The sequence below is a fragment of the Physella acuta genome, unplaced genomic scaffold (genome assembly GCF_028476545.2).
Source record: "Physella acuta isolate Inbredline_101_S28 unplaced genomic scaffold, ASM2847654v3 ptg001030l, whole genome shotgun sequence".
NCBI classification, from domain to species: domain Eukaryota; kingdom Metazoa; phylum Mollusca; class Gastropoda; family Physidae; genus Physella; species Physella acuta.
In genome coordinates this window covers 92,158-117,637 of record NW_026732547.1, presented here as the reverse complement: position 1 = coordinate 117,637, position 25,480 = coordinate 92,158, and the positions used below count along the sequence as shown (strand labels likewise).

The 25,480-nt window shown below is 42.3% G+C and overlaps 1 protein-coding gene across 3 annotated transcripts; it reads left to right on the top strand.

The window, feature by feature from the left end:
- The first annotated feature begins 1,100 nt into the window (after window positions 1-1,100).
- On the top strand, window positions 1,101-24,638 carry LOC131954798 (uncharacterized). Of its 3 annotated transcripts, XM_059318587.1 has the most exons (24): window positions 1,101-1,312; window positions 2,355-2,399; window positions 2,621-2,665; window positions 6,431-6,556; window positions 6,633-6,738; window positions 8,410-8,546; window positions 9,241-9,309; window positions 9,954-10,124; window positions 10,794-10,974; window positions 11,065-11,168; window positions 11,552-11,674; window positions 12,487-12,576; window positions 13,253-13,297; window positions 13,581-13,697; window positions 13,951-13,994; window positions 14,309-14,377; window positions 14,602-14,715; window positions 17,900-18,004; window positions 18,295-18,342; window positions 18,979-19,042; window positions 19,316-19,396; window positions 20,405-20,439; window positions 23,346-23,491; window positions 24,413-24,638. In XM_059318587.1, the coding sequence occupies exons 2-24, from the start codon at window positions 2,355-2,357 to the stop codon at window positions 24,505-24,507; spliced, it is 2,160 nt and encodes a 719-aa protein (XP_059174570.1). In that variant the 5' UTR covers window positions 1,101-1,312; the 3' UTR covers window positions 24,508-24,638. The 3 variants fall into 3 exon arrangements, with proteins under 3 accessions (XP_059174570.1, XP_059174568.1, XP_059174569.1); XM_059318585.1 differs by lacking the exons at window positions 1,101-1,312; window positions 2,355-2,399; window positions 2,621-2,665 and adding exons at window positions 3,968-4,148; window positions 4,742-4,852; XM_059318586.1 differs by lacking the exons at window positions 1,101-1,312; window positions 2,355-2,399; window positions 2,621-2,665 and adding exons at window positions 3,969-4,148; window positions 4,742-4,852 and having other exon boundaries at window positions 13,584-13,697.
- Window positions 24,639-25,480: the final 842 nt, after the last annotated feature.

Genomic DNA, 25,480 nt, shown 5'->3' with positions numbered 1-25,480 from the left:
GAACGCCAAACAATATGTGTATAATAGTGCGGAATATTATTTAGAACTTTATAAATTCACATGCGATTTTTGAGACGTCGGAATTAACGTAAATTACTACTTTCTGTAAATGGAAATTACTCAAAATTTGACAGAAGGCAGAGATCTTTTACTTACATGTGAAATTTCATTTCTATCAGAAACAGCATTCAAGTTATAGGCTTTTGAAAAAATAAAAGTAGAATAAGTTCCACTTTCGGTAACCGGAAATCGCTGAAAAGTTGATACAGAATTACAATTTGATATCAGCCTAGCTGTAACAGTACTCAAGTTATCGTGTTTACAAACACACACACACAGACAAGATTGCTTAACTATGTTTTTCCGACTCAGGGGGTTGTGTGTAAAACGTCGAGATTTGTACAAATCTCGATTTTTTTTTCATGATTACAATACTTTCTCTATACTTCGTATATACACGAAAATAAAAACAATAAGAAATCACTTCCATACACACACCAATCCCCACCTCCCCCACCCCCTTTAGTAAGTCATGAAAAGCTGGCTCCAAATATTTGTTGCCAGAAAGCAAATTCTTCAACCAAAATTGAATAACACTTTTGTAATAAGTACAAAATTACTTCCGGTTTCATTAAGGCTAGAATAGTCAAAGAAATAATTACTAGTAAAATAATAGTAATTTTGCAAACACTTTTATTTTTAATTTGGATTAGTAGAGTCAGGTTGTTGTGGTGATTGGGGATGTTATATTATTTAATGTAAATACAATACTAAGCTATACATCATAGATCACTATTGTGTATTTTTATCATGGAAAACAATTGTTCTGACTTTTATTGTTTTACTCTCCCTGGCCATTCCAGTTGACTTCAAGGAAAGGTTGAGGGCAGTTTTTGAAAATATTTGAATTGATAAAATAATTCTAAACAGCTTTTCAATGGCTTATATTCGATACAAAAATATAAAAATTAGTGTAATCGATGGTTCCCAAACGGCTTCAATTTTTACGAATATAACTATAATTTTATCGCTTGCCATATTTTTGAAAATATTTTTTTTTAAATTTAGTATGATTACATAGACTTTTCCTACCTATTTACATTGAGAAAGTTGAGGCATGTATGACGTCATGGGACCGGAAACGAAATATCCGCTCATAATTTTTAACTCATCTTTCGCTGACAATGTAGACTGTTCCATGGGTCCAGGTTTCAAACTTTTGAATAGCCTAAAATTCACTGAAGACCGTGAATGAACTTCTCTTGAACACCGTTCTCGTTCATCGTTACGGTACAGCTGATCAGACGCGAAGGTAAGCCGAATGTGTTGCACACAGTTGCAGGTAGGCCTACACTAGCAAGCCTTGATTGCAATAAACTATGTTTAAAGAAATAAACGAACAATAAACCGGGAGTGAAACAATAGAGGATGGCAACTCGGGATATAGACATGATTTTAAATCCATTTTAATCCATTTTAAATACTTAAACTTTTAAAAATAGAATAGAATCTCGTATAAAAAAGAATTGCACACAAAGTGAACGCCAAATAAAAGGTGCATACTAGTGCGGAATATTATTAGTACTTTATAAATTCACATGCGTTTTTTGAGAAATCGGAAATAGCGAAAATTACTACTTCAGGTCAACGGAAATTACTCAAAATTTAACAGAAGGCAGATAATTATATATTTTACTGACATGTGAAATTTCATTTATCTATCTGAAATAGTACTCAAGTTATAGGCTTTTGAAAAATTGAAAGTAGAAAAAGTTCCGGTTATCGGAAATTGCTCAAAAGTTGTATATGAAATTTCATTAACTTAGCTGTAACGGTACTCAAGTTATCGTGTTTACAGACACACACACACACACAGACATACGGACATGATTGCAAAACTATGTTTTTCCGTATCAGGGAGGCGTAAAACGTTGAGATTTGTAAAAATCTCGCCTTTTTTTTTTGCACGATTACAAGACTTTCTCTATACTTCGTATATACGAGAAAGTAAAAATAAAAGTTTATTTTCTTTATTTATGAAACGGCTTACACGTGCATTAGATCTTTAGGCACAACAAAAAGTTGTAAAGGAGAAAAAGAAAGGAATTACTAAATTACTTTGATATATCTAATACATGAAAGGCTTTAGAAGCAGCGTTTGTGTGAGCGCTAGCAATATCAGACGTAGGCTAGACTTATGAGACGTAGGCTAGACTTATGAGACGTAGGCTAGACTTATGAGACGTAGGCTAGACTTATGAGACGTAGACTAGACTTATGAGACGTAGACTAGACTTATGAGACGTAGGCTAGACTTGGAGCTGCACTTATTGAAAGCTGGTCTCTGTTTTCAGATGAGTGACCTGGAGAAACAGGTGACGGAGCTGGCCCAGCAGGTGGTGAGTGACGTCATTTAAGTCAGAGAAGATGGGGGAGGGAGGTCAATAGGTAACTGTGACGTCATATTAGTTGAAGATGACGTCAGACGTATTTATTTCCAATGCAACTAAATTATATATATATAGGGATATATATATATATATATATATATATATATATATATATATATATATATATATATATATATATATGGTATTGAAGCTGCGTAAAATATCTTCAGGCTGACTTGCAACTTGAGTTAAAGGATGTCAAGATGCGACGAGAGGTTTGTTGTTGATGTGTTCGTGATGTGTGTTGTTGTTTTTATCATTTACTACAAATTTCGCGTAGTTTCATCTCTATTATCGTTAAATATTTACAGAGCTTAATTAATCCCCCCCCCCCACCCATTCAGTAATCAACCATTCCCCGTCTCATGAGCACGTATGGTACCATCAGACTTCAGCTAATGTCTTCAATAACTTTTTAGCTCCAACAAACTACAAAAAATGTTTCATAAACACTTTGTACACCTTCTCCCAACCAGCTGTATACCTTCTCCCAACCAGCTGTACACATTCTCCCAATCAGCTGTATACCTTCTCCCAACCAGCTGTACACATTCTCCCAATCAGCTGTACACCTTCTCCCAACCAGCTGTACACCTTCTCCCAACCAGCTGTACACCTTCTCCCAACCAGCTGTACACCTTCTCCCAACCAGCTGTACACCTCCCAACCAGCTGTACACCTTCTCCCAACCAGCTGTACACCTTCTCCCAACCAGCTGTACACATTCTCCCAATCAGCTGTACACCTTCTCCCAACCAGCTGTACACCTTCTCCCAACCAGCTGTATACCTTCTCCCAACCAGCTGTACACATTCTCCCAATCAGCTGTACACCTTCTCCCAACCAGCTGTACACCTTCTCCCAACCAGCTGTACACCTTCTCCCAACCAGCTGTACACCTCCCAACCAGCTGTACACCTCCCAACCAGCTGTACACCTTCTCCAAACCAGCTGTACACCTTCTCCCAACCAGCTGTACACCTTCTCCCAACCAGCTGTACACCTCCCAACCAGCTGTACACCTTCTCCCAACCAGCTGTACACCTTCTCCAAACCAGCTGTACACCTTCTCCAAACCAGCTGTACACCTTCTCCCAACCAGATGTACACCTTCTCCCAACCAGCTGTACACCTTCTCCCAACCAGCCGTACACTTTCTCCCAACCAGCTGTACACCTTCTCCCAACCAGCCGTACACTTTCTCCCAACCAGCTGTACACCTTCTCCCAATCAGCTGTACACCTCCCAACCCGCTGTACACCTCCCAACCAGCTGTACACCTTCTCCCAACCAGCTGTACACCTCCCAACCAGCTGTACACCTTCTCCCAACCAGCTGTACACCACCCAACCAGCTGTACACCTTCTCCCTGGGTTCAAATGTTACTTTCCTGTGTTTCAGGAGACCGGATGTAACATTTGAACGTCTCCCAGGCCCCGCCCCCGTTGACCTACGTGACCCGATGCCTTCAGCAGACCCACCATCTAGATCACGCTCCACTGTATATTGCCTTCAGCAGACCCAGCAACTAGATCTTGCTCCACTGTATATTGCCTTCAGCAGACCCACCAACTAGACGCTCCACTTGCCTGTACCAACCTTGGGATATTTCCACCCAACTTTCACATTTCAACATGACCACAAGCTTCTAACACAACAGATCTAAACATGCAGGTTTCCTCCAATGAAAATATTCTTGTAAGTCATGATCTGACCTGCTGTATGTCCTACACGATCTGGCCTGTTCTATGTCCTACATGACCTACTCTATGTCGTACATGACCTCTATGTCCTACATGACCTATGTCCTACATGACCTATGTCCTACATGACCTATGTCCTACACGACCTATGTCCTACATGACCACCTCTATGTCGTACATGACCTATGTCCTACACGACCTATGTCCTACATGACCACCTCTATGTCGTACATGACCTATGTCCTACATGACCTTTAGGTCCTACATTACCTTCTCTTTGTCCAGTGGCGTAGCGAGGTCGGGTGTCACCCGGTGCAGCACTTAATGGTGTCACTCCCCAGAGGCATAGTGACCCTTCCCGGGGACAAACTTTTAATTTTCGATTTGCACCCCCCCCCCCCATCAAACTTTCAATTTGCATCCCCCACCCCTCAAAATTTTCTCTATATATTTTGCTATTTTTTGCCTTGGTGTCACCCCCCCCCCCTAAATGGTGTCACCCGGTGTGGTCCGCACCCCCTGCCCCTCCCCCTCGCTACGCCTCTGTCTATGTCCCACGTGACCTCCTCTATGTCCTATGTCCTGCAGCTATATGACGGGTTGGCGCCTGACCCACCTGAAATAATTCAAACCAGCCACAATGACGTCACCCTGGTACCATACGTGTCTCCCCGCGTCCCGACCCCCGACCCCCAGTATGTAAGTAGTCACCTCACCCTTCCCTGTTTACACTCAAACTGTTTTGTCCATTGTTTCACACGATCTGTTCGCTTCTAAACTACAGACAACTTGGCCTTGTGTCATCATGTCATGTCAGTAAGATCACATGACATAGTGTCACCATGTCAGTAAGATCACATGACATAGTGTCACCATGTCAGTAAGATCATATGACATAGTGTCACCATGTCAGTAAGATCATATGACATAGTGTCACCATGTCAGTAAGATCACATGGCATAGTGTCACCATGTCAGTAAGATCACATGGCATAGTGTCACCATGTCAGTAAGATCATATGACATAGTGTCACCATGTCAGTAAGATGACATGACATAGTGTCACCATGTCAGTAAGATCATATGACATAGTGTCACCATGTCAGTAAGATCACATGGCATAGTGTCACCATGTCAGTAAGATCACATGACATAGTGTCACCATGTCAGTAAGATCATATGACATAGTGTCACCATGTCAGTAAGATCATATGACATAGTGTCACCATGTCAGTAAGATCACATGACATAGTGTCACCATGTCAGTAAGATCACATGACATAGTGTCACCATGTCAGTAAGATCACATGACATAGTGTCACCATGTCAGTAAGATCACATGACATAGTGTCACCATGTCAGTAAGATCACATGACATAGTGTCACCATGTCAGTAAGATCACATGGCATAGTGTCACCATGTCAGTAAGATCACATGGCATAGTGTCACCATGTCAGTAAGATCACATGACATAGTGTCACCATGTCAGTAAGATCACATGGCATAGTGTCACCATGTCAGTAAGATCACATGACATAGTGTCACCATGTCAGTAAGATCATATGACATAGTGTCACCATGTCAGTAAGATCACATGACATAGTGTCACCATGTCAGTAAGATCACATGACATAGTGTCACCATGTCAGTAAGATCACATGACATAGTGTCACCATGTCAGTAAGATCACATGGCATAGTGTCACCATGTCAGTAAGATCACATGGCATAGTGTCACCATGTCAGTAAGATCACATGGCATAGTGTCACCATGTCAGTAAGATCACATGGCATAGTGTCACCATGTCAGTAAGATCACATGGCATAGTGTCACCATGTCAGTAAGATCACATGGCATAGTGTCACCATGTCAGTAAGATCACATGGCATAGTGTCACCATGTCAGTAAGATCACATGACATAGTGTCACCACGTCATCACATAGCCGACTGTAAACAACGTATTGTCCTTCCACGTAAGCCGCTGACTGAATTTTGACCCTTGTGCCCATCAGATCCCCTCACCCACCAGCTGACCTTTGACCCTTGTGCCCATCAGATCCCCTCACCCACCAGCTGACCTTTGACCCTTGTGCCCATCAGATCCCCTCACCCACCAGCTGACCTTTGACCCTTGTGCCCATCAGATCCCCTCACCCACCAGCTGACCTTTGACCCTTGTGCCCATCAGATCCCCTCACCCACCAGCTGACCTTTGACCCTTGTGCCCATCAGATCCCCTCACCCACCAGCTGACCTTTGACCCTTGTGCCCATCAGATCCCCTCACCCACCAGCGCCATCATGGAGGAGATTGACCAGCTAGGGGTGGAGGACAAGGTCAAGGACCTGCTGCACATGCTCAGGGAGGAACTCAAGCAGTTGAAGGAGACGGTCGGAAAACAGGTCAGGGTCACGACTTCACCTGGTGCTGGGGTCGTGACCTGATGATCACGTGACCTGTCCCATGTTTTCCCCACAGGATCCCAACCTGCACAAACTCCCCCCGACCGTCACAGTGGACCCGCCCAGCGCCTTCCACTCGCCCCACCCAGGTCACACAGACACTGCCACTCGGGTTGCCTCAAGTAGGTGTCTGTAGACAGGACAACCAGACCAGACAACCAGACAACCAGACCAGACAACCAGACTAGACAACCAGACTAGACAACCAGACCAGACAACCAGACCAGACAACCAGACCAGACAACCAGACCAGACAACCAGACCAGACAAACAGACCAGACAACCAGACCAGACAACCAGACCAGACAACCAGACCAGACAACCAGACTAGACAACCAGACCAGACAACCAGACCAGACAACCAGACCAGACAACCAGACCAGACAAACAGACCAGACAACCAGACCAGACAAACAGACCAGACAACCAGACCAGACAACCAGACCAGACAACCAGACCAGACAAACAGACCAGACAACCAGACCAGACAAACAGACCAGACAACCAGACCAGACAACCAGACAACCAGACAACCAGACCAGACAACCAGACCAGACAACCAGACCAGACAACCAGACCAGACAACCAGACCAGACAACCAGACCAGACAACCAGACCAGACAAACAGACCAGACAACCAGACCAGACAACCAGACCAGACAACCAGACTAGACAACCAGACCAGACAACCAGACCAGACAACCAGACCAGACAACCAGACCAGACAACCAGACCAGACAACCAGACAACCAGACCAGACAACCAGACCAGACAACCAGACCAGACAACCAGACAACCAGACCAGACAAACAGACCAGACGACCAGACAACCAGACCAGACAACCAGACCAGACAACCAGACCAGACAACCAGACCAGACAACCAGACTAGACAACCAGACCAGACAACCAGACCAGACAACCAGACCAGACAACCAGACCAGACAAACAGACCAGACAACCAGACCAGACAAACAGACCAGACAACCAGACCAGACAACCAGACCAGACAACCAGACCAGACAACCAGACCAGACAAACAGACCAGACAACCAGACCAGACAAACAGACCAGACAACCAGACCAGACAACCAGACAACCAGACAACCAGACCAGACAACCAGACCAGACAACCAGACCAGACAACCAGACCAGACAACCAGACCAGACAACCAGACCAGACAACCAGACCAGACAACCAGACCAGACAAACAGACCAGACAACCAGACCAGACAACCAGACCAGACAACCAGACTAGACAACCAGACCAGACAACCAGACCAGACAACCAGACCAGACAACCAGACCAGACAACCAGACAACCAGACCAGACAACCAGACCAGACAACCAGACCAGACAACCAGACCAGACAACCAGACAACCAGACCAGACAAACAGACCAGACGACCAGACAACCAGACCAGACAACCAGACCAGACAACCAGACCAGACAACCAGACCAGACAACCAGACCAGACAACCAGACCAGACAACCAGACCAGACAACCAGACCAGACAACCAGACCAGACAACCAGACCAAACAACCAGACCAGACAACCAGACCAGACAACCAGACCAGACAACCAGACCAGACAACCAGACCAGACAACCAGACCAAACAACCAGAACAGACAACCAGACCAGACAACCAGACCAGACAACCAGACCAAACAACCAGACCAGACAACCAGACAACCAGAACAGACAACCAGACCAGACAACCAGACCAGACAACCAGACCAAACAACCAGACCAGACAACCAGACACTGAAGGTGACCCCTGTCGTCCAGTGACCCAGCCCACCGTGACGGGGACCATGGGGACAAAAGCTGCGCCTCCTGGCGGAATGACCGCTGACCAGCTCCAGGAGTTTAAGAAAATGACGTTACAAATCAACGCCCTGCAGCAGAAGATAAAGGACCTGGAGGTAGGTGGTAACACAAGAGGTAGGGGTCACTGGTAACACAAGAGGTAGGGGTCACTTTTAGTGGTAACACAAGAGGTAGGGGTCACTGGTAACACAAGAGGTAGGGGTCACTCGAAGTGGTAACACAAGAGGTAGGGGTCACTGGAAGTGGTAACACAAGAGGTAGGGGTCACTAAGTGGTAACACAAGAGGTAAGGGTCACTTTGGTAACACAAGAGGTAGGGGTCACTTTGGTAACACAAGAGGTAGGGGTCACTTGAAGTGGTAACACAAGAGGTAGGGGTCACTGGTAACACAAGAGGTAGGGGTCACTTTATGTGGTATCACAAGAGGTAGGGGTCACTTGAAATGGTAACACAAGAGGTAGGGGTCACTAAGTGGTAACACAAGAGGTAGGGGTCACTGGAAGTGGTAACACAAGAGGTAAGGGTCACTTTGGTAACACAAGAGGTAGGGGTCACTAAGTGGTAACACAAGAGGTAAGGGTCACTTTGGTAACACAAGAGGTAGGGGTCACTAAGTGGTAACACAAGAGGTAGGGGTCGTGTTTGGTGTGTTGTGGTGTGTGTTGGTGTCTTGGTGTGTTGTGGTGTGTGTTGATGTCTCACTGTGGTGTCTTGCCGTGGTGTGCATGTATGTGTCGTGACGTGATATATGTGTAGTTCGCCACCTGACTGATATTGTTTTGGTCTAGAACAAGTTGACCGAGGCGGCTGTCAGCATCAAGAAGGGCACGGAGCGGGTTGACGAGATGGAAGAAAAGGTAAGGTCAGGGTCATTGTGAACTTAAGGTCAAGGTCACGCCAACAAGGCACAATCAAGGTCACGGACAACAGAAGGTCACGTGTACATGAGGTTGAGTCAAGGTCACGGGGAACAAAAAAAAGGTAATGTCAAGGTCAAGTAAATCCAAGGTTAAAACAAGCTCATATGAACACACACTTTGTGAATGTTACATAATCACAGCCTGCTGACAGAAGAACACTACTTAAAGTTTGCTAGACGCCTGACTGGCGAGTTTAGGCATGTCACCTCTAGAGCCACACAGTTGAGCCAACTATTGAGCCACACAACTGAGCCACACAGTTTAGCCACACAATTGAGCCACACAATTGAGCCACACAGCTGAGCCACACAATTGAGCCAACTATTGAGCCACACAATTGGGCCACACAGTTGAGCCACACAATTGAACCACACAGTTCAGCCACACAATTAGGCCACACAATTGAGCCACACAGTTGGGCCAACTATTGAGCCACACAATTGAGCCACACAATTGAGCCACACAGTTGGGCCAACTATTGAGCCACACAGTTGGGCCAACTATTGAGCCACACAATTGGGCCACACAATTGAGCCACACAACTGAGCCACATAGCTGAGCTAAGAGTTTGTATCCCACAGGAAAGCGAGAACGTCAAAGACCTGTACAAGTGCATGGACCAGATCAACAACAGCCTGAGCGAGAAGATCGCCCAGCAGAAGGTCGAGGTTCAGAAGATCGCGGGCGACACGCCCAAACCCATCAACTACGACCCGTTCAACTACGGGGAGGCTTACGGCGGGGACGTAGTGGTGAGATCTTAGCTGCCATGTTCGGATGGGATGTTCGGTTAAGTGGGATGTTCGGTTAAGTGGGATGTTCGGTTAAGTGGGATGTTCGGTTAAGTGGGATGTTCGGTTAAGTGGGATGTTCGGTTAAGTGGGATGTTCGGTTAAGTGGGATGTTCGGTTAAGTGGGATGTTCGGTTAAGTGGGATGTTCGGTTAAGTGGGATGTTCGGTTAAGTGGGATGTTGGGTTAAGTGGGATGTTCGGTTAAGTGGGATGTTCGGTTAAGTGGGATGTTCGGTTAAGTGGGATGTTCGGTTAAGTGGGATGTTCGGTTAAGTGGGATGTTCGGTTAAGTGGGATGTTCGGTTAAGTGGGATGTTCGGTTAAGTGGGATGTTCGGTTAAGTGGGATGTTCGGTTAAGTGGGATGTTCGGTTAAGTGGGATGTTCGGTTAAGTGGGATGTTCGGTTAAGTGGGATGTTCGGTTAAGTGGGATGTTCGGTTAAGTGGGATGTTCGGATGTTGAGTGGGATGTTCGGATGTTAAGTGGGATGTTCGGTTAAGTGGGATGTTCGGATGTTAAGTGGGATGTTCGGATGTTAAGTGGGATGTTCGGATGTTGAGTGGGATGTTCGGGTGCAATCACCACACATCACACAATGATGTGATCACACGTCAATCATGTTGCCAGGACTTTCAAGCACGGAAGCGGATATTGGAGATGAAGCTTTTGCTCCAAGGCCTGCAGACGTCAATGAACCAAATGCGTGACTCGGTCAAGGTTAGCCCAAGCATTGACCTTGGGTTCAAGGTCGTTCGACTAGACCAGCTGCTTGCGTCCAGTGGCTTTGCTAGAGCTATGGCTAAAGGAGGTCAGCGCTTTAAATAGTGACGTCAAAATGTGGGACATTATTGTAAAAAAAAATCTGTGACGCCCCCCCCCCCCCTTCCCTTCTCCCCAGAGGTCAACCACGAGGACGGTCTAGTCATAAGCAACTCAACGACCCGTGACCCGTCCAAGGTCGACTACCCAAAGAAGGAGATGTTCCAGGTCACATCGGAGATGGTGAGTTTTGTCCCTTTAGACTAAGTTTTGTCCCTTTAGACGAAAGTTCTGTCCCTTTAGACGAAAGTTCTGTCCCTTTAGACGAAAGTTTTGTCCCTTTAGACTAAGTTTTGTCTCTTTAGACTCAAGTTCTGTCCCTTTAGACGCAAGTTCTGTCCCTTTAGACGTAAGTTCTGTCCCTTTAGACGCAAGTTCTGTCCCTTTAGACGCAAGTTCTGTCCCTTTAGACTCAAGTTATGTCCCTTTAGACTCAAGTTCTGTCCCTTTAGACTCAGGTTCTGTCCCTTTAGACCCCCTTGTACACCCCCCACACACACATATGCTTGTGTTGCTCACCTAACCATGACCCATTGGTACATCCCCCCCCCCCCCCCCCCCCCCAGGAGTCCCAGTGGGCCATCACAGACTCCATCATGCAGACGATGTACCGGCTGGAGATGGAGCTGGGGGAACTTCAGAGAGTTGTTGGGGCTTCCGATCTCAGCAGTAACACTCGCCTCTTGGAGGTACTCCTGTCCTCCTTCTATGTCCTAGTGTCCTCGTATGTCCTATAGTGTCCTCGTATGTCCTATAGTGTCCTCGTATGTCCTATAGTGTCCTCGTATGTCCTATAGTGTCCTCGTATGTCCTATAGTGTCCTCGTATGTCCTATAGTGTCCTCGTATGTCCTCTATTGTCCTCGTATGTCCTCTATTGTCCTCGTATGTCCTATAGTGTCCTCGTATGTCCTATAGTGTCCTCGTATGCCCTTTAGTGTCCTCGTGTGCCCTATAGTGTCCTCGTATGCCCTATAGTGTCCTCGTATGTCCTCTATTGTCCTCGTATGTCCGCTATTGTCCTCGTATGTCCTATAGTGTCCTCGTATGTCCTATAGTGTCCTCGTATGCCCTATAGTGTCTTCATATGTCCTCTATTGTCCTCGTATGTCCTATAGTGTCCTCGTATGTCCTATAGTGTCCTCCTATGTCCTATAGTGTCCTCGTATGTCCTATAGTGTCCTCGTATGTCCTATAGTGTCCTCGTATGCCCTATAGTGTCCTCGTATGTCCTCTATTGTCCTCGTATGTCCTATAGTGTCCTCGTATGTCCTATAGTGTCCTCGTATGTCCTCTATTGCCCTCGTATGTCCTATAGTGTCCTCGTATGTCCTATAGTGTCCTCGTATGTCCTATACTGTCCTCGTATGTCATCTATTGTCCTATAGTACCCTCGTATGTCCTGTACTGTCCTCTATTGTCCTAGTGTCCTCTAGTTTCCAATAATGTCCTATAGTATCTGTAAAGTCCTCTAATGTCCTAACCTAGCTATATCCTACTAGGATCTTCAAGCCAGTATTCGACAAGTCAAAGAAAAAGCTGTTGATGTGAAAACTGTCAAACGTTTAATGGAGGAATCGCAGTCCACCAAGGTATGTCCCCATCCACCAAGGTATGTCCACCATCCACCAAGGTATGTCCCCATCCACCAAGGTATGTCCCCACCCACCAAGGTATTTCCCCATCCACCAAGGTATGTCCCCATCCACCAAGGTTTGTCCCCATCCACCAAGGTTTATCCCCATCCACCAAGGTTTATCCCCATCCACCAAGGTTTATCCCCATCCACCAAGGTATGTCCCCATCCACCAAGGTATGTCCCCACCCACCAAGGTATTTCCCCATCCACCAAGGTATGTCCCCATCCACCAAGGTTTGTCCCCATCCACCAAGGTTTATCCCCATCCACCAAGGTTTATCCCCATCCACCAAGGTTTATCCCCATCCACCAAGGTATATCCCCATCCACCAAGGTATATCCCCATCCACCAAGGTTTATCCCCATCCACCAAGGTTTATCCCCATCCACCAAGGTATATCGTCACCCACCAAGGTATATCCCCATCCACCAAGGTATATCCACATTCACCAAGGTATATCCACATCCACCAAGGTATATCGTCACCCACAAACATCTTACACCATCGAATATTCCATCACCACATCCCCATCAATACACACTACACCATCGCATTCCCTAGGCATCACAACACCATTTGGTTGAGATACGTCACCAGCTAATGTCGTCCCCTCCCTTCCCCCCTCTAGGTCCACACTCAACTTTCATCGTTTGACAAGAAGGTGGTGCCTCAGGTAAGTCAAGGTCGTTCTATCTGTCACAGGTAGGACAAGGTCGCTCTACATGTCTCAGGTAGGTCAAAGTCGCTCTACCTGGATCATGTCATCACGTATTGTCACCTGTTGTCACGTTTAGTCACGTTTAGTCACAAGTTGTCACAAGTTGTCACGTGTTGTCACGTTTAGTCACCTGTTGTCACCTGTTGTCACCTGTTGTCACCTGTTGTCACGTTTAGTAACGTGTTGTCACGTTTAGTCACGTGTCACCTGTTTAGTCACGTGTCACCCTGTCTTCCAGCAGAACACAGACATCAACCCCAGCTCCTCTGTCCAGATGTCCAAGTCCAAGTCGGACTACCAGATCAAGTCGTTGTCGGCAACAATCGGCGTCATCAACAAACGTTTGGCCAAGATTGTAAGGGGGGGGGGGGGACTGGTTACCTCTGGTTGATGATTCAGTGCGGTTGTGCGTTAGTTAAGTGCGTTGATTAAGTGCATGAGTTGATTAAGTGCATGAGTTGATTAAGTGCGTTAGTTGATTAAGCGCGGTAGTTGATTAAGTGCGGTAGTTGATTAAGTGCATGAGTTGATTAAGTGCATGAGTTGATTAAGTGCGTGAGCTGATTAAGTGCGTTAATTAACGAACGTCTTATTTCCCCTGACAACAGGAGCAGTACATGGAGAAACGTCCGAATGCTGCCACATCCAAAACGTGAGTCTTGTCGTCTCGGTCGGTCTGGAATGTTCCAGATGTTTTATTTTAATGTTTGTTTTATTTAGTGACCGAAAATATTAATAACCAAAAACATGGAATGGGTAAAACAACGACACAATTCGATTGCTATTTTCTTGAATAACATTAGATTTGGACGTGGCAGTTTAAAAATGTTGAACGCACCTTTACAGTCAAACCATGTGATAAAACAAGCTTCTATACATACCCCACTTTATCACAATATTTTTTTACCTAACCCACTTCTTTCTCACCTTGACCTACATCCATGACCCAGTTTTTGTATTCAACAGGAAGTTGAAGGGTCCGATTGGTGAAACAGCATGCCTGTCATGTGACCGAGAGTCTGACGTCATCAAGATGTATGTACACAAACTTTTGACAGACGGCAACAAACAGTTGACAGACGGCAACAAACAGTTGACAGACTGCAACAAACAGTTGACAGACGGCAACAAGCTGTTGACAGACGGCAACAAACTGTTGACAGACGGAAACAAACAGGTGACAGACGACAGATGACAGACGACATATGACAAACGTGACATGCTGAAGCAGACAACTAAACGCCGTGTTTGACCAACAGAGTGGAGAAATCCCTCCCCGACACCTGCTACTTCAACCCGTCCATGTCACCCCGCGACCAGCAGGTCAACAAGAGCCCGCCCAGACTGCGCTACCTGCTCAACCGTGGATACAAGTAGGTGGGGGGGGGGACCTGCTCAACCGTGGATATCAAGTTATATCTCATGTTATATCTCATGTCTCATGTTCTATCTCATGTTGTACCTCATGTTGTATCTCATGTCTCATATTATATCTCATGTTATATCTCATGTTATATCTCATGTTATATCTCATGTTATATATCATGTTATATCTCATGTTATATATCATGTTATATCTCATGTTATATATCATGTTATATCTCATGTCTCATGTTATATCTCATGTTATATCTCATGTTATATATCATGTTATATCTCATGTCTCAAGTTATACCTCATGTTCTATCTCATAGCTCATTTTATATCTCATGTTATATCTCATGTTATATCTCTTGTTCTATATCATGTTATATCTCATGTCTCATGTTATATCTCATGTTATATCTCATGTTCTATATCATGTTATATCTCATGTCTCATGTTATATCTCATGTTATATCTCATATCTCATGTTATATCTCATGTTATATCTCATGCTATATCTCATGTCTCATGTTATATCTCATGTTATATCTCATATCTCAAGTTATATCTCATGTTATATCTCATGTCTCATGTTATATCTCATGTCTCATGTTATATATCACGTCTCATGTTATATCTCATAAGTTATATCTCATGTCTCAAGTTATATCTCATATCTCATGTTATATCTCATATCTCATGTTATATCTCATAAGTTATATCTCATGTCTCATGTTATATCTCATGCTATATCTCATGTTATATCTCATGTCTCATGTTATATCTCATATCTCATGTTATATCTCATATCTCATAAGTTATATCCCATGTCTCATGTTATATCTCATGCTATATCTCATGTTATATCTCATGTCTCATGTTATATCTCATATCTCATGTTATATCTCATATCTCATAAGTTATATCTCATGTCTCATGTTATATATCATGCTATATCTCATGTTATATCTCATGCTATATCTCATGTTATATCTCATGTCTCATGTTATATCTCAAATCTCATGTTATATCTCATGTCTCATGTTATATCTCATGCTATATCTCATGTTATATCTCATGTCTCATGTTATATCTCATGCTATATCTCATGTTATATCTCATGTCTCATGTTATATCTCATATCTCATGTTATATCTCATGTCTCATGTTATATCGCATGCTATATCTCATGTTATATCTCATATATCATGTTATATCTCATGTCTCATGTTATATCTCATGCTATATTTCATGTTATATCTCATATCTCATGCTATATCTCATGTTACATCTCATGTCTAATGTTATATCTCATGCTATATCTCATGTTATATCTCATATCTCATGTTATATCTCATATCTCATGTTATATCTCATGTCTCATGTTATATCTCATATCTCATGTTATATCTCATGTCTCATGTTATATCTCTTGTCTCATGTTATATCTCATGCTATATCTCATGTTATATCTCATGTCTCATGTTATATCTCATGCTATATCTCATGTTATATCTCATGTCTCATGTTATATCTCATATCTCATGTTATATCTCATGTCTCATGTTATATCTCATGCTATATCTCATGTTATATCTCATATCTCATGTTATATCTCATGTCTCATGTTATATCGCATGCTATATCTCATGTCTCATGTTATATCTCATGCTATATCTCATGTCTCATGTTATATCTCATGCTATATCTCATGTTATATCTCATGTCTCATGTTATATCTCATGCTATATCTCATGTTATATCTCATGTCTCATGTTATATCTCATATCTCATGTTATATCTCATATCTCATGCTATATCTCATGTTATATCTCATATCTCATGTTATATCTCATGTCTCATGTTATATCGCATGCTATATCTCATGTCTCATGTTATATCTCATGCTATATCTCATATATCATGTTATATCTCATGTCTCATGTTATATCTCATGCTATATTTCATGTTATATCTCATATCACATGTTATATCTCATGTCTCATGTTATATCTCATGTTATATCTCATGTCTCATGTTATATCTCATGCTATATCTCATGTTATATCGCATATCTCATGTTATATCTCATATCTCATGTTATATCTCATGTCTCATGTTATATCTCATATCTCATGTTATATCTCATATCTCATGTTATATCTCATGTCTCATGTTATATCTCATGTTATATCTCATGTTATATGTCTCATGTTATATCTCATGTCTCAAGTTATATCTCATGTTATATCTCATGTCTCATGTTATATCTCATGCTATATCTCATGTTATATCTCATATCTCATGTTATATCTCATATCTCATGTTATATCTCATGTTATATCTCATGTCTCATGTTATATCTCATATCTCATGTTATATCTCATGTCTCATGTTATATCTCATGTTATATCTCATGTCTCATGTTATATCTCATGCTATATCTCATGTTATATCTCATATCTCATGTTATATCTCATATCTCATGTTATATCTCATGTCTCATGTTATATCTCATATCTCATGTTATATCTCATATCTCATGTTATATCTCATGTCTCATGTTATATCTCATGCTATATCTCATGTTATATCTCATGTCTCATGTTATATCTCATATCTCATGTTATATCTCATATCTCATGCTATATCTCATGTTATATCTCATATCTCATGTTATATCTCATGTCTCATGTTATATCGCATGCTATATCTCATGTCTCATGTTATATCTCATGCTATATCTCATATATCATGTTATATCTCATGTCTCATGTTATATCTCATGCTATATTTCATGTTATATCTCATGTCTCATGTTATATCTCATGTTATATCTCATGTCTCATGTTATAGCTCATGCTATATCTCATGTTATATCTCATGCTATATCTCATGTTATATCTCATGTCTCATGTTATATCTCATATCTCATGTTATATCTCATATCTCATGTTATATCTCATGTCTCATGTTATATCTCATGTTATATCTCATGTTATATGTCTCATGTTATATCTCATGTCTCAAGTTATATCTCATGTTATATCTCTTGTCTCATGTTATATCTCATGTTATATCTCATGTCTCAAGTTATATCTCATGTTATATCTCTTGTCTCATGTTATATCTCATGTTATATCTCATGTCTCAAGTTATGTCTCATGTTATATCTCATGTTTATCTCCCCAGCATTGACCTGAATAACGAGGTGGCCGAGATCTACAACATCCCACGGCCCGTGGGTGGCAGCTACGTCCAATACTGGCCCAAGATGGTCAGCTTCCACGGCCAACCGTAAGTGGCCGCGTCATTTCCGTCTACATTATGACGTCACAATGCCAGACAGGTTTATAGACAAAGTGTGACAATATATGTTTGGCTCTTTCATTTTTTGGTCATTTCACGATCATGGACGGTCATCTAGCGGTCATTTGACGGTAATTTAAGGCTCATCTAGCGGTAATTTAATGGTCATCTTGCGGTCATTTGACGGTAATTTGACGGTCATCTTGCGGTAATTTAACGGTCATCTTGCGATTATTTGACGGTAATTTAACGGTCATCTTGCGGTTATTTACCCCCAGGAAAAAGACAGTGGAGATCGCCCCACCAGCCTTTACTGGACTAGCGACGTAAGTTCATTCATAATTTTATTAACATCAAGACTAATTAGATGTGTGTTAATTAAACATTTGAATGAAATCTCATGGTGCCTACAAATTACAGACTAATTAGATGTGTGTTAATTAAACATTTGAATGAAATCTCATGGTGCCTACAAATTACAGACTAATTAGATGTGTGTTAATTAAACATTTGAATGAAATCTCATGGTGCCTACAAATTACAGACTAATTAGATGTGTGTTAATTAAACATTTGAATGAAATCTCATGGTGCCTACAAATTACAGACTAATTAGATGTGTGTTAATTAAACATTTGAATGAAATCTCATGGTGCCTACAAATTACAGACTAATTAGATGTGTGTTAATTAAACATTTGAATGAAATCTCATGGTGCCTACAAATTACACCTCTATAAAATCTCATGGTGCCTACAAATTACACCTCTATAAAATCTCATGGTGCCTACAAATTACTCCTCTATAAAATCTCATGGTGCCTACAAATTACACCTCTATAAAATCTCATGGTGCCTACAAATTACACCTCTATAAAATCTCATGGTGCCTACAAATTACACCTCTATAAAATCTCATGGTGCCTACAAATTACACATCTATGTTACATTTTTATTTCTTCCAGTGATACAAAATTTATCAAAGGAAGCGACGGGAGGGTGTATAGAGCGGATATAGGGTCACTTAAGGTGAGAAACGGGGGTCACTACGGTGAGACACGAAGTCACTTAAGGTGAGACAGGGGTCACTTAAGGTGAGACAGGGGACACAAGGTGAGACAGGGTCACTTAAGGTGAGAAACGGGGGCCACTAAGGTGAGACAGGGGTCACTTAAGATGAGACAGGGGTCACTTAGGTGAGACAGGGGTCACTAAAGGTGAGCTGACATGAGATGACATTAGTTACTTAAAACTTAGCTGAATGAATGTCTCCAAAACTCAACTCTCGCCTCCACCATTTAGATGAAGAAATCTTCCTCTGTTGCTGCTGGGGTGTTGGCTAGCAAGAAAAAAAGTTCGAGCATTTCAACAACGTTGACCACGGTAAGATTTCTTCACTCTGGTGTGTGTCAGATGTGTCGTGTGTCAACTGTGTCGTGTGTCAACTGTGTCGTGTGTCAGATGTGTCGTGTGTCAGATGTGTCGTATGTCAGATGTGTCGTGTGTCAGATGTGTCGTGTGTCAGATGTGTCGTATGTCAGATGTGTCGTGTGTCAGCTGTGTCGTACGTCAGATGTGTCGTGTGTCAGATGCGTCGTGTGTCAGCTGTGTCGTATGTCAGATGTGTCGTGTGTCAGATGTGTCTAGTGGTGTGTCTACTGTGTCGTGTGTCAGATGTGTCGTGTGTCAGATGTGTCGTGTGTCAGATGTGTCGTGTGTCAGATGTGTCTACTGTAGTGGTGTGTCTACTGTGTCGTGTGTCAGATGTGTCGTGTCTCAGCTGTGCCGTGTGTCTACTGTATCTACAGTAGTGGTGTGTCAAAGGTGTCTGTACGTGTTAGTGCAGTCAACGAATGAAAACTTCACTTTATGACTACCATTCTACTCACTAGACTTGCGCCAGGGTGGCGTGGGATATAGGCTAAGACTAGACCGAGGCTCTCTGAAACTAAGGGACATCTAGAACGAGACAAAATCAAGAACTAGGCTAATGACATAATGAGCTGAACTAAAATAAGGCTAGCGCTAATTGGGAAGGGGAGGGAATGGGGGTGATTGTTTTGTTGGTGTCTGCCTGAATAGTGAATGGTCAGGATTGACCGAGTGAGGGGCGGGGACGTTTTATTATTGGGGGTCGGGGAGTGTGTTAAATGTTGAGTTGTGTGTGTTATGTTAAATGTTGAGTTGTGTGTGTTGTGTTAAATGTTGAGTTGTGTGTGTTGTGTTAAATGTTGAGTTGTGTGTGTTGTGTGTTGTGTTAAATGTTGAGTTGTGTGTGTTGTGTGTTGTGTTAAATGTTGAGTTGTGTGTGTTGTGTGTTGTGTTAAATGTTGCGTTGTGTGTGGTGTGTGTTACAAGAAAGTGTTTGACCACGCCCCTTTATTTTGTCAGGCAACCACCATTGACAACAGCGGTCTCCCGTCCAAGTAAGTTTTTTTGTCTAATAGTAAAGGCTTACCTTGCTGATCGTGTTGAGGTTAACCTTGCTGATTGTGTTGAGGTTAACCTGATTGTGTTGAGGTTAACCTGATTGTGTTGAGGTTAACCTTGCTGATTGTGTTGAGGTTAACCTGATTGTGTTGAGGTTAACCTTGCTGATTGTGTTGAGGTTAACCTGATCGTGTTGAGGTTAACCTTGCTGACTGTGTTGAGGTTAACCTGATCGTGTTGAGGTTAACCTTGCTGATTGTGTTGAGGTTAACCTTGCTGATTGTGTTGAGGTTAACCTGATTGTGTTGAGGTTAACCTGATTGTGTTGAGGTTAACCTTGCTGATTGTGTTGAGGTTAACCTGATTGTGTTGAGGTTAACCTTGCTGATTGTGTTGAGGTTAACCTGATCGTGTTGAGGTTAACCTTGCTGACTGTGTTGAGGTTAACCTGATCGTGTTGAGGTTAACCTTGCTGATTGTGTTGAGGTTAACCTTGCTGATTGTGTTGAGGTTAATCTGATTGTGTTGAGGTTAACCTTGCTGATTGTGTTGAGGTTAACCTTGCTGATTGTGTTGAGGTTAACATTGCTGATTGTGTTGAGGTTAACCTTGCTGATTGTGTTGAGGTTAACATTGCTGATTGTGTTGAGGTTAACCTTGCTGACTGTGTTGAGGTTAACCTGATTGTGTTGAGGTTAACCTTGCTGATTGTGTTGAGGTTAACATTGCTGATTGTGTTGAGGTTAACCTTGCTGACTGTGTTGAGGTTAACCTGATTGTGTTGAGGTTAACCTTGCTGATTGTGTTGAGGTTAACCTTGCTGATTGTGTTGAGGTTAACCTTGCTGATTGTGTTGAGGTTAACCTTGCTGATTGTGTTGAGGTTAACCTTGCTGATTGTGTTGAGGTTAACCTTGCTGATTGTGTTGAGGTTAACATTGCTGATTGTGTTGAGGTTAACATTGCTGATTGTGTTGAGGTTAACCTTGCTGATTGTGTTGAGGTTAACCTTGCTGATTGTGTTGAGGTTAACATTGCTGATTGTGTTGAGGTTAACCTGATTGTGTTGAGGTTAACCTTGCTGATTGTGTTGAGGTAAATCTGATTGTGTTGAGGTTAACCTGATTGTGTTGAGGTTAACCTTGCTGACTGTGTTGAGGTTAACCTTGCTGATTGTGTTGAGGTTAACCTTGCTGATTGTGTTGAGGTTAACCTTGCTGATTGTGTTGAGGTTAACCTTGCTGATTGTGTTGAGGTTAACCTTGCTGATTGTGTTGAGGTTAACCTTGCTGATTGTGTTGAGGTTAACCTTGCTGATTGTGTTGAGGTTAACCTTGCTGATTGTGTTGAGGTAAATCTGATTGTGTTGAGGTTAACCTTGCTGATTGTGTTGAGGTTAACCTTGCTGATTGTGTTGAGGTTAACCTTGCTGAGTGTGTTGAGGTTAACCTTGCTGATTGTGTTGAGGTAAATCTGATTGTGTTGAGGTTAACCTTGCTGATTGTGTTGAGGTAAATCTGATTGTGTTGAGGTTAACCTTGCTGATTGTGTTGAGGTTAACCTGATCGTGTTGAGGTTAACCTTGCTGATTGTGTTGAGGTAAATCTGATTGTGTTGAGGTTAACCTTGCTGATTGTGTTGAGGTTAACCTGATTGTGTTGAGGTTAACCTTGCTGATTGTGTTGAGGTTAACCTGATTGTGTTGAGGTTAACCTTGCTGATTGTGTTGAGGTTAACCTTGCTGATTGTGTTGAGGTTAACCTTGCTGATTGTGTTGAGGTTAACCTTGCTGATTGTGTTGAGGTAAATCTGATTGTGTTGAGGTTAACCTTGCTGATTGTGTTGAGGTTAACCTTGCTGATTGTGTTGAGGTTAACCTTGCTGATTGTGTTGAGGTTAACATTGCTGATTGTGTTGAGGTTAACCTGATTGTGTTGAGGTTAACATTGCTGATTGTGTTGAGGTTAACCTTGCTGATTGTGTTGAGGTTAACCTGATTGTGTTGAGGTTAACATTGCTGATTGTGTTGAGGTTAACCTGATTGTGTTGAGGTTAACATTGCTGATTGTGTTGAGGTTAACCTTGCTGATTGTGTTGAGGTTAACCTTGCTGATTGTGTTGAGGTTAACCTTGCTGATTGTGTTGAGGTTTACCTTGCTGATTGTGTTGAGGTAAATCTGATTGTGTTGAGGTTAACCTTGCTGATTGTGTTGAGGTTAACCTGATTGTGTTGAGGTTAACCTTGCTGATTGTGTTGAGGTAAATCTGATTGTGTTGAGGTTAACCTTGCTGATTGTGTTGAGGTTAACCTTGCTGATTGTGTTGATGTTAACCTGATTGTGTTGAGGTTAACCTTGCTGATTGTGTTGAGGTTAACCTTGCTGATTGTGTTGAGGTTAACCTGATTGTGTTGAGGTTAACCTTGCTGATTGTGTTGAGGTTAACCTTGCTGATTGTGTTGAGGTTAACCTTGCTGATTGTGTTGAGGTTAACCTTGCTGAGTGTGTTGAGGTTAACCTTGCTGATTGTGTTGAGGTAAATCTGATTGTGTTGAGGTTAACCTTGATGATTGTGTTGAGGTTAACCTGATTGTGTTGAGGTTAACCTGATTGTTTTGAGGTTAACCTGATTGTGTTGAGGTTAACCTTGCTGACTGTGTTGAGGTTAACATAGCTGATTGTGTTGAGGTTAACCTTGCTGACTGTGTTGAGGTTAACCTGATTGTGTTGAGGTTAACCTTGCTGATTGTGTTGAGGTTAACCTTGCTGATCGTGTTGAGGTTAACCTTGCTGACTGTATTGAGGTTAACCTTGGTGATTGTGTTGAGGTTAACCTTGCTGATTGTGTTGAGGTTAACCTTGCTGATTGTGTTGATGTTAACCTTGCTGCTTATCTGTGCTCAGGTTATCCATGCAGACTAAAGAAATGATGAAAGAAACCCTCCCAGAGGAACTGCCCGAGAATACCATGGAGTTTAGTGAGAATTTTCTAGAGGACTTTGACGACAACCGTCCGCGCTTGAATTACATGACGCCATCCATTCACATAGGTCGGCACATAATTCTCGCTTACCTAGCACACACACTTACACATCACACACATACCACACACTTACATACTACACACATACCACACACTTAAATACCACACACTTACATATCACACACTTACATATCACACACTTACACACCACACACATACCACACACTTACATACTACACATATACCACACACTTAAATACCACACACTTACATATCACACACTTACATACCACACACTTACCACACACGTACATAACATACACTTACACACCACACACTTACACACCACACACTTATACACCACACACTTACATACCACATACATACCACACACATACCACACACTTACACTTACATAACCACACATTTATATACCACACACTTACACACCACACACGTACAAACTTACATACCACACACTTACATAGCACATACATACCACAAACTTACACTTACATACCACAAACTTACACTTACATACCACACTCTTACATATCACACAACACCACACACTTACACTTACATACCACACACTTACATACCACACAACACCACACACTTACACTTACATACCACACACTTACATACCACACAACACCACACACTTACACTTACCACACACTTACATACCACACACTAACACGTACATACCACACACGTACACACCACGCACTTACACACCACACAATTACACACCACACACATACCACGCACTTACACTTACATACCAAACACTTACAGACCACACATTTACATAAAGTTTGCTTACATAACTTAAAACCCGATACTGACCTCCAACTGACCTCCTACTCCTTGTGTCACCACCACCTTGTGTCACCACCACCTTGTGTCACCACCTTGTGTCACCACCTTGTGTCACCACTTCTTTGTGTCACCACCTTGTGTCACCACCACTTTGTGTCACCAGCTGAAGCCACGCCTTATGCGGGATCACCAGTGAATGATTTCCCTGATGAAGAAGAGAACAACAATTCGAACACACTCAGGTGGTCAAAGTCGTGAACATCCGGTCAACATCCGGTCTACATCCGGTCTACATCAGGGCAATATGCGGTCAACATTAAGTCAACATCCGGTCAACATCACGTCAACTCGAAACATCCACACAAAAAAATAATTAAAAAACTACAAGAATGTTGATGTCTGCTAGTCTGGAGTTTTTATTTAGTTTACGGCGTCTGTCTGTGTGTTTGTTTGTGTGTTTGTGGAAAATATTGTAACTCAACTTTGACCTAGTTCTAATGAAGCGATTTCTTTTAAACTTCGTCTTCTGTGACCATTTATTTATCTATTTAGGCATTAAGTGAGTCAAAAAAAAAAAAACCCAGCTGTCACTCAATCAGCTGACCGTAGACGGTGAACTGTTTTGTCACGGTTGGGTGATTTTGTTAGCCTGAGGATCGACTAGAGACTAAGGCAGGATATTTTCATTTATTTATTTATTCAATGACGGTAACAATAGCAGGCACTGGGGCCTTTTTTTCACGTTTGCCGTTTTAAAATAAACAAATAAAACAACAATTTAATAACAGCATTTAAAAAAAGCAAATGCGTAGTACATACATAGCAGTAAAATAGCATTAAAAAAGTGGAATAAAGAAATAATATTACATAGTTATAATACAAAATGTGATAAAATAAGAATATAATAGATGAATGAGAAATGTCAATTAAAGAGGTCATTGAATAATTGTTGTTTAAGTTTAGTTTTGAATATATGTTCAGATCTAAATAGTTTTATTTTATTAGGAAGATTGTTCCACAAATTAGAACCAGAGTAGGCGAAGCTATGATTCGATTTTGGAAAAAAGTTGTATGTGGGATCGGTAAATTAAGGCGACGATTTAATTTTATGTTAAAAGAAAATAGGTCTGATAAGTAAGAGGGGGCTGTTTCGTGGAATATTTTATATAAAAAATTGCTTTAGTATATGTTATCTTTTTATTTAATGGGAGTATATTAGTTGTAATAAAAG

Excerpts from the sequence above, each read along its gene's own strand:
- LOC131954798 (XM_059318585.1), top strand. The coding sequence starts at position 4,119 with ATGCAGGTTTCCTCCAATGAAAATATTCTT. Across the intron at positions 13,995-14,308 it reads AATGCTGCCACATCCAAAAC|GAAGTTGAAGGGTCCGATTG; the intron begins GTGAGTCTTGTC and ends TGTATTCAACAG. Across the intron at positions 19,397-20,404 it reads TTTCAACAACGTTGACCACG|GCAACCACCATTGACAACAG; the intron begins GTAAGATTTCTT and ends TTATTTTGTCAG.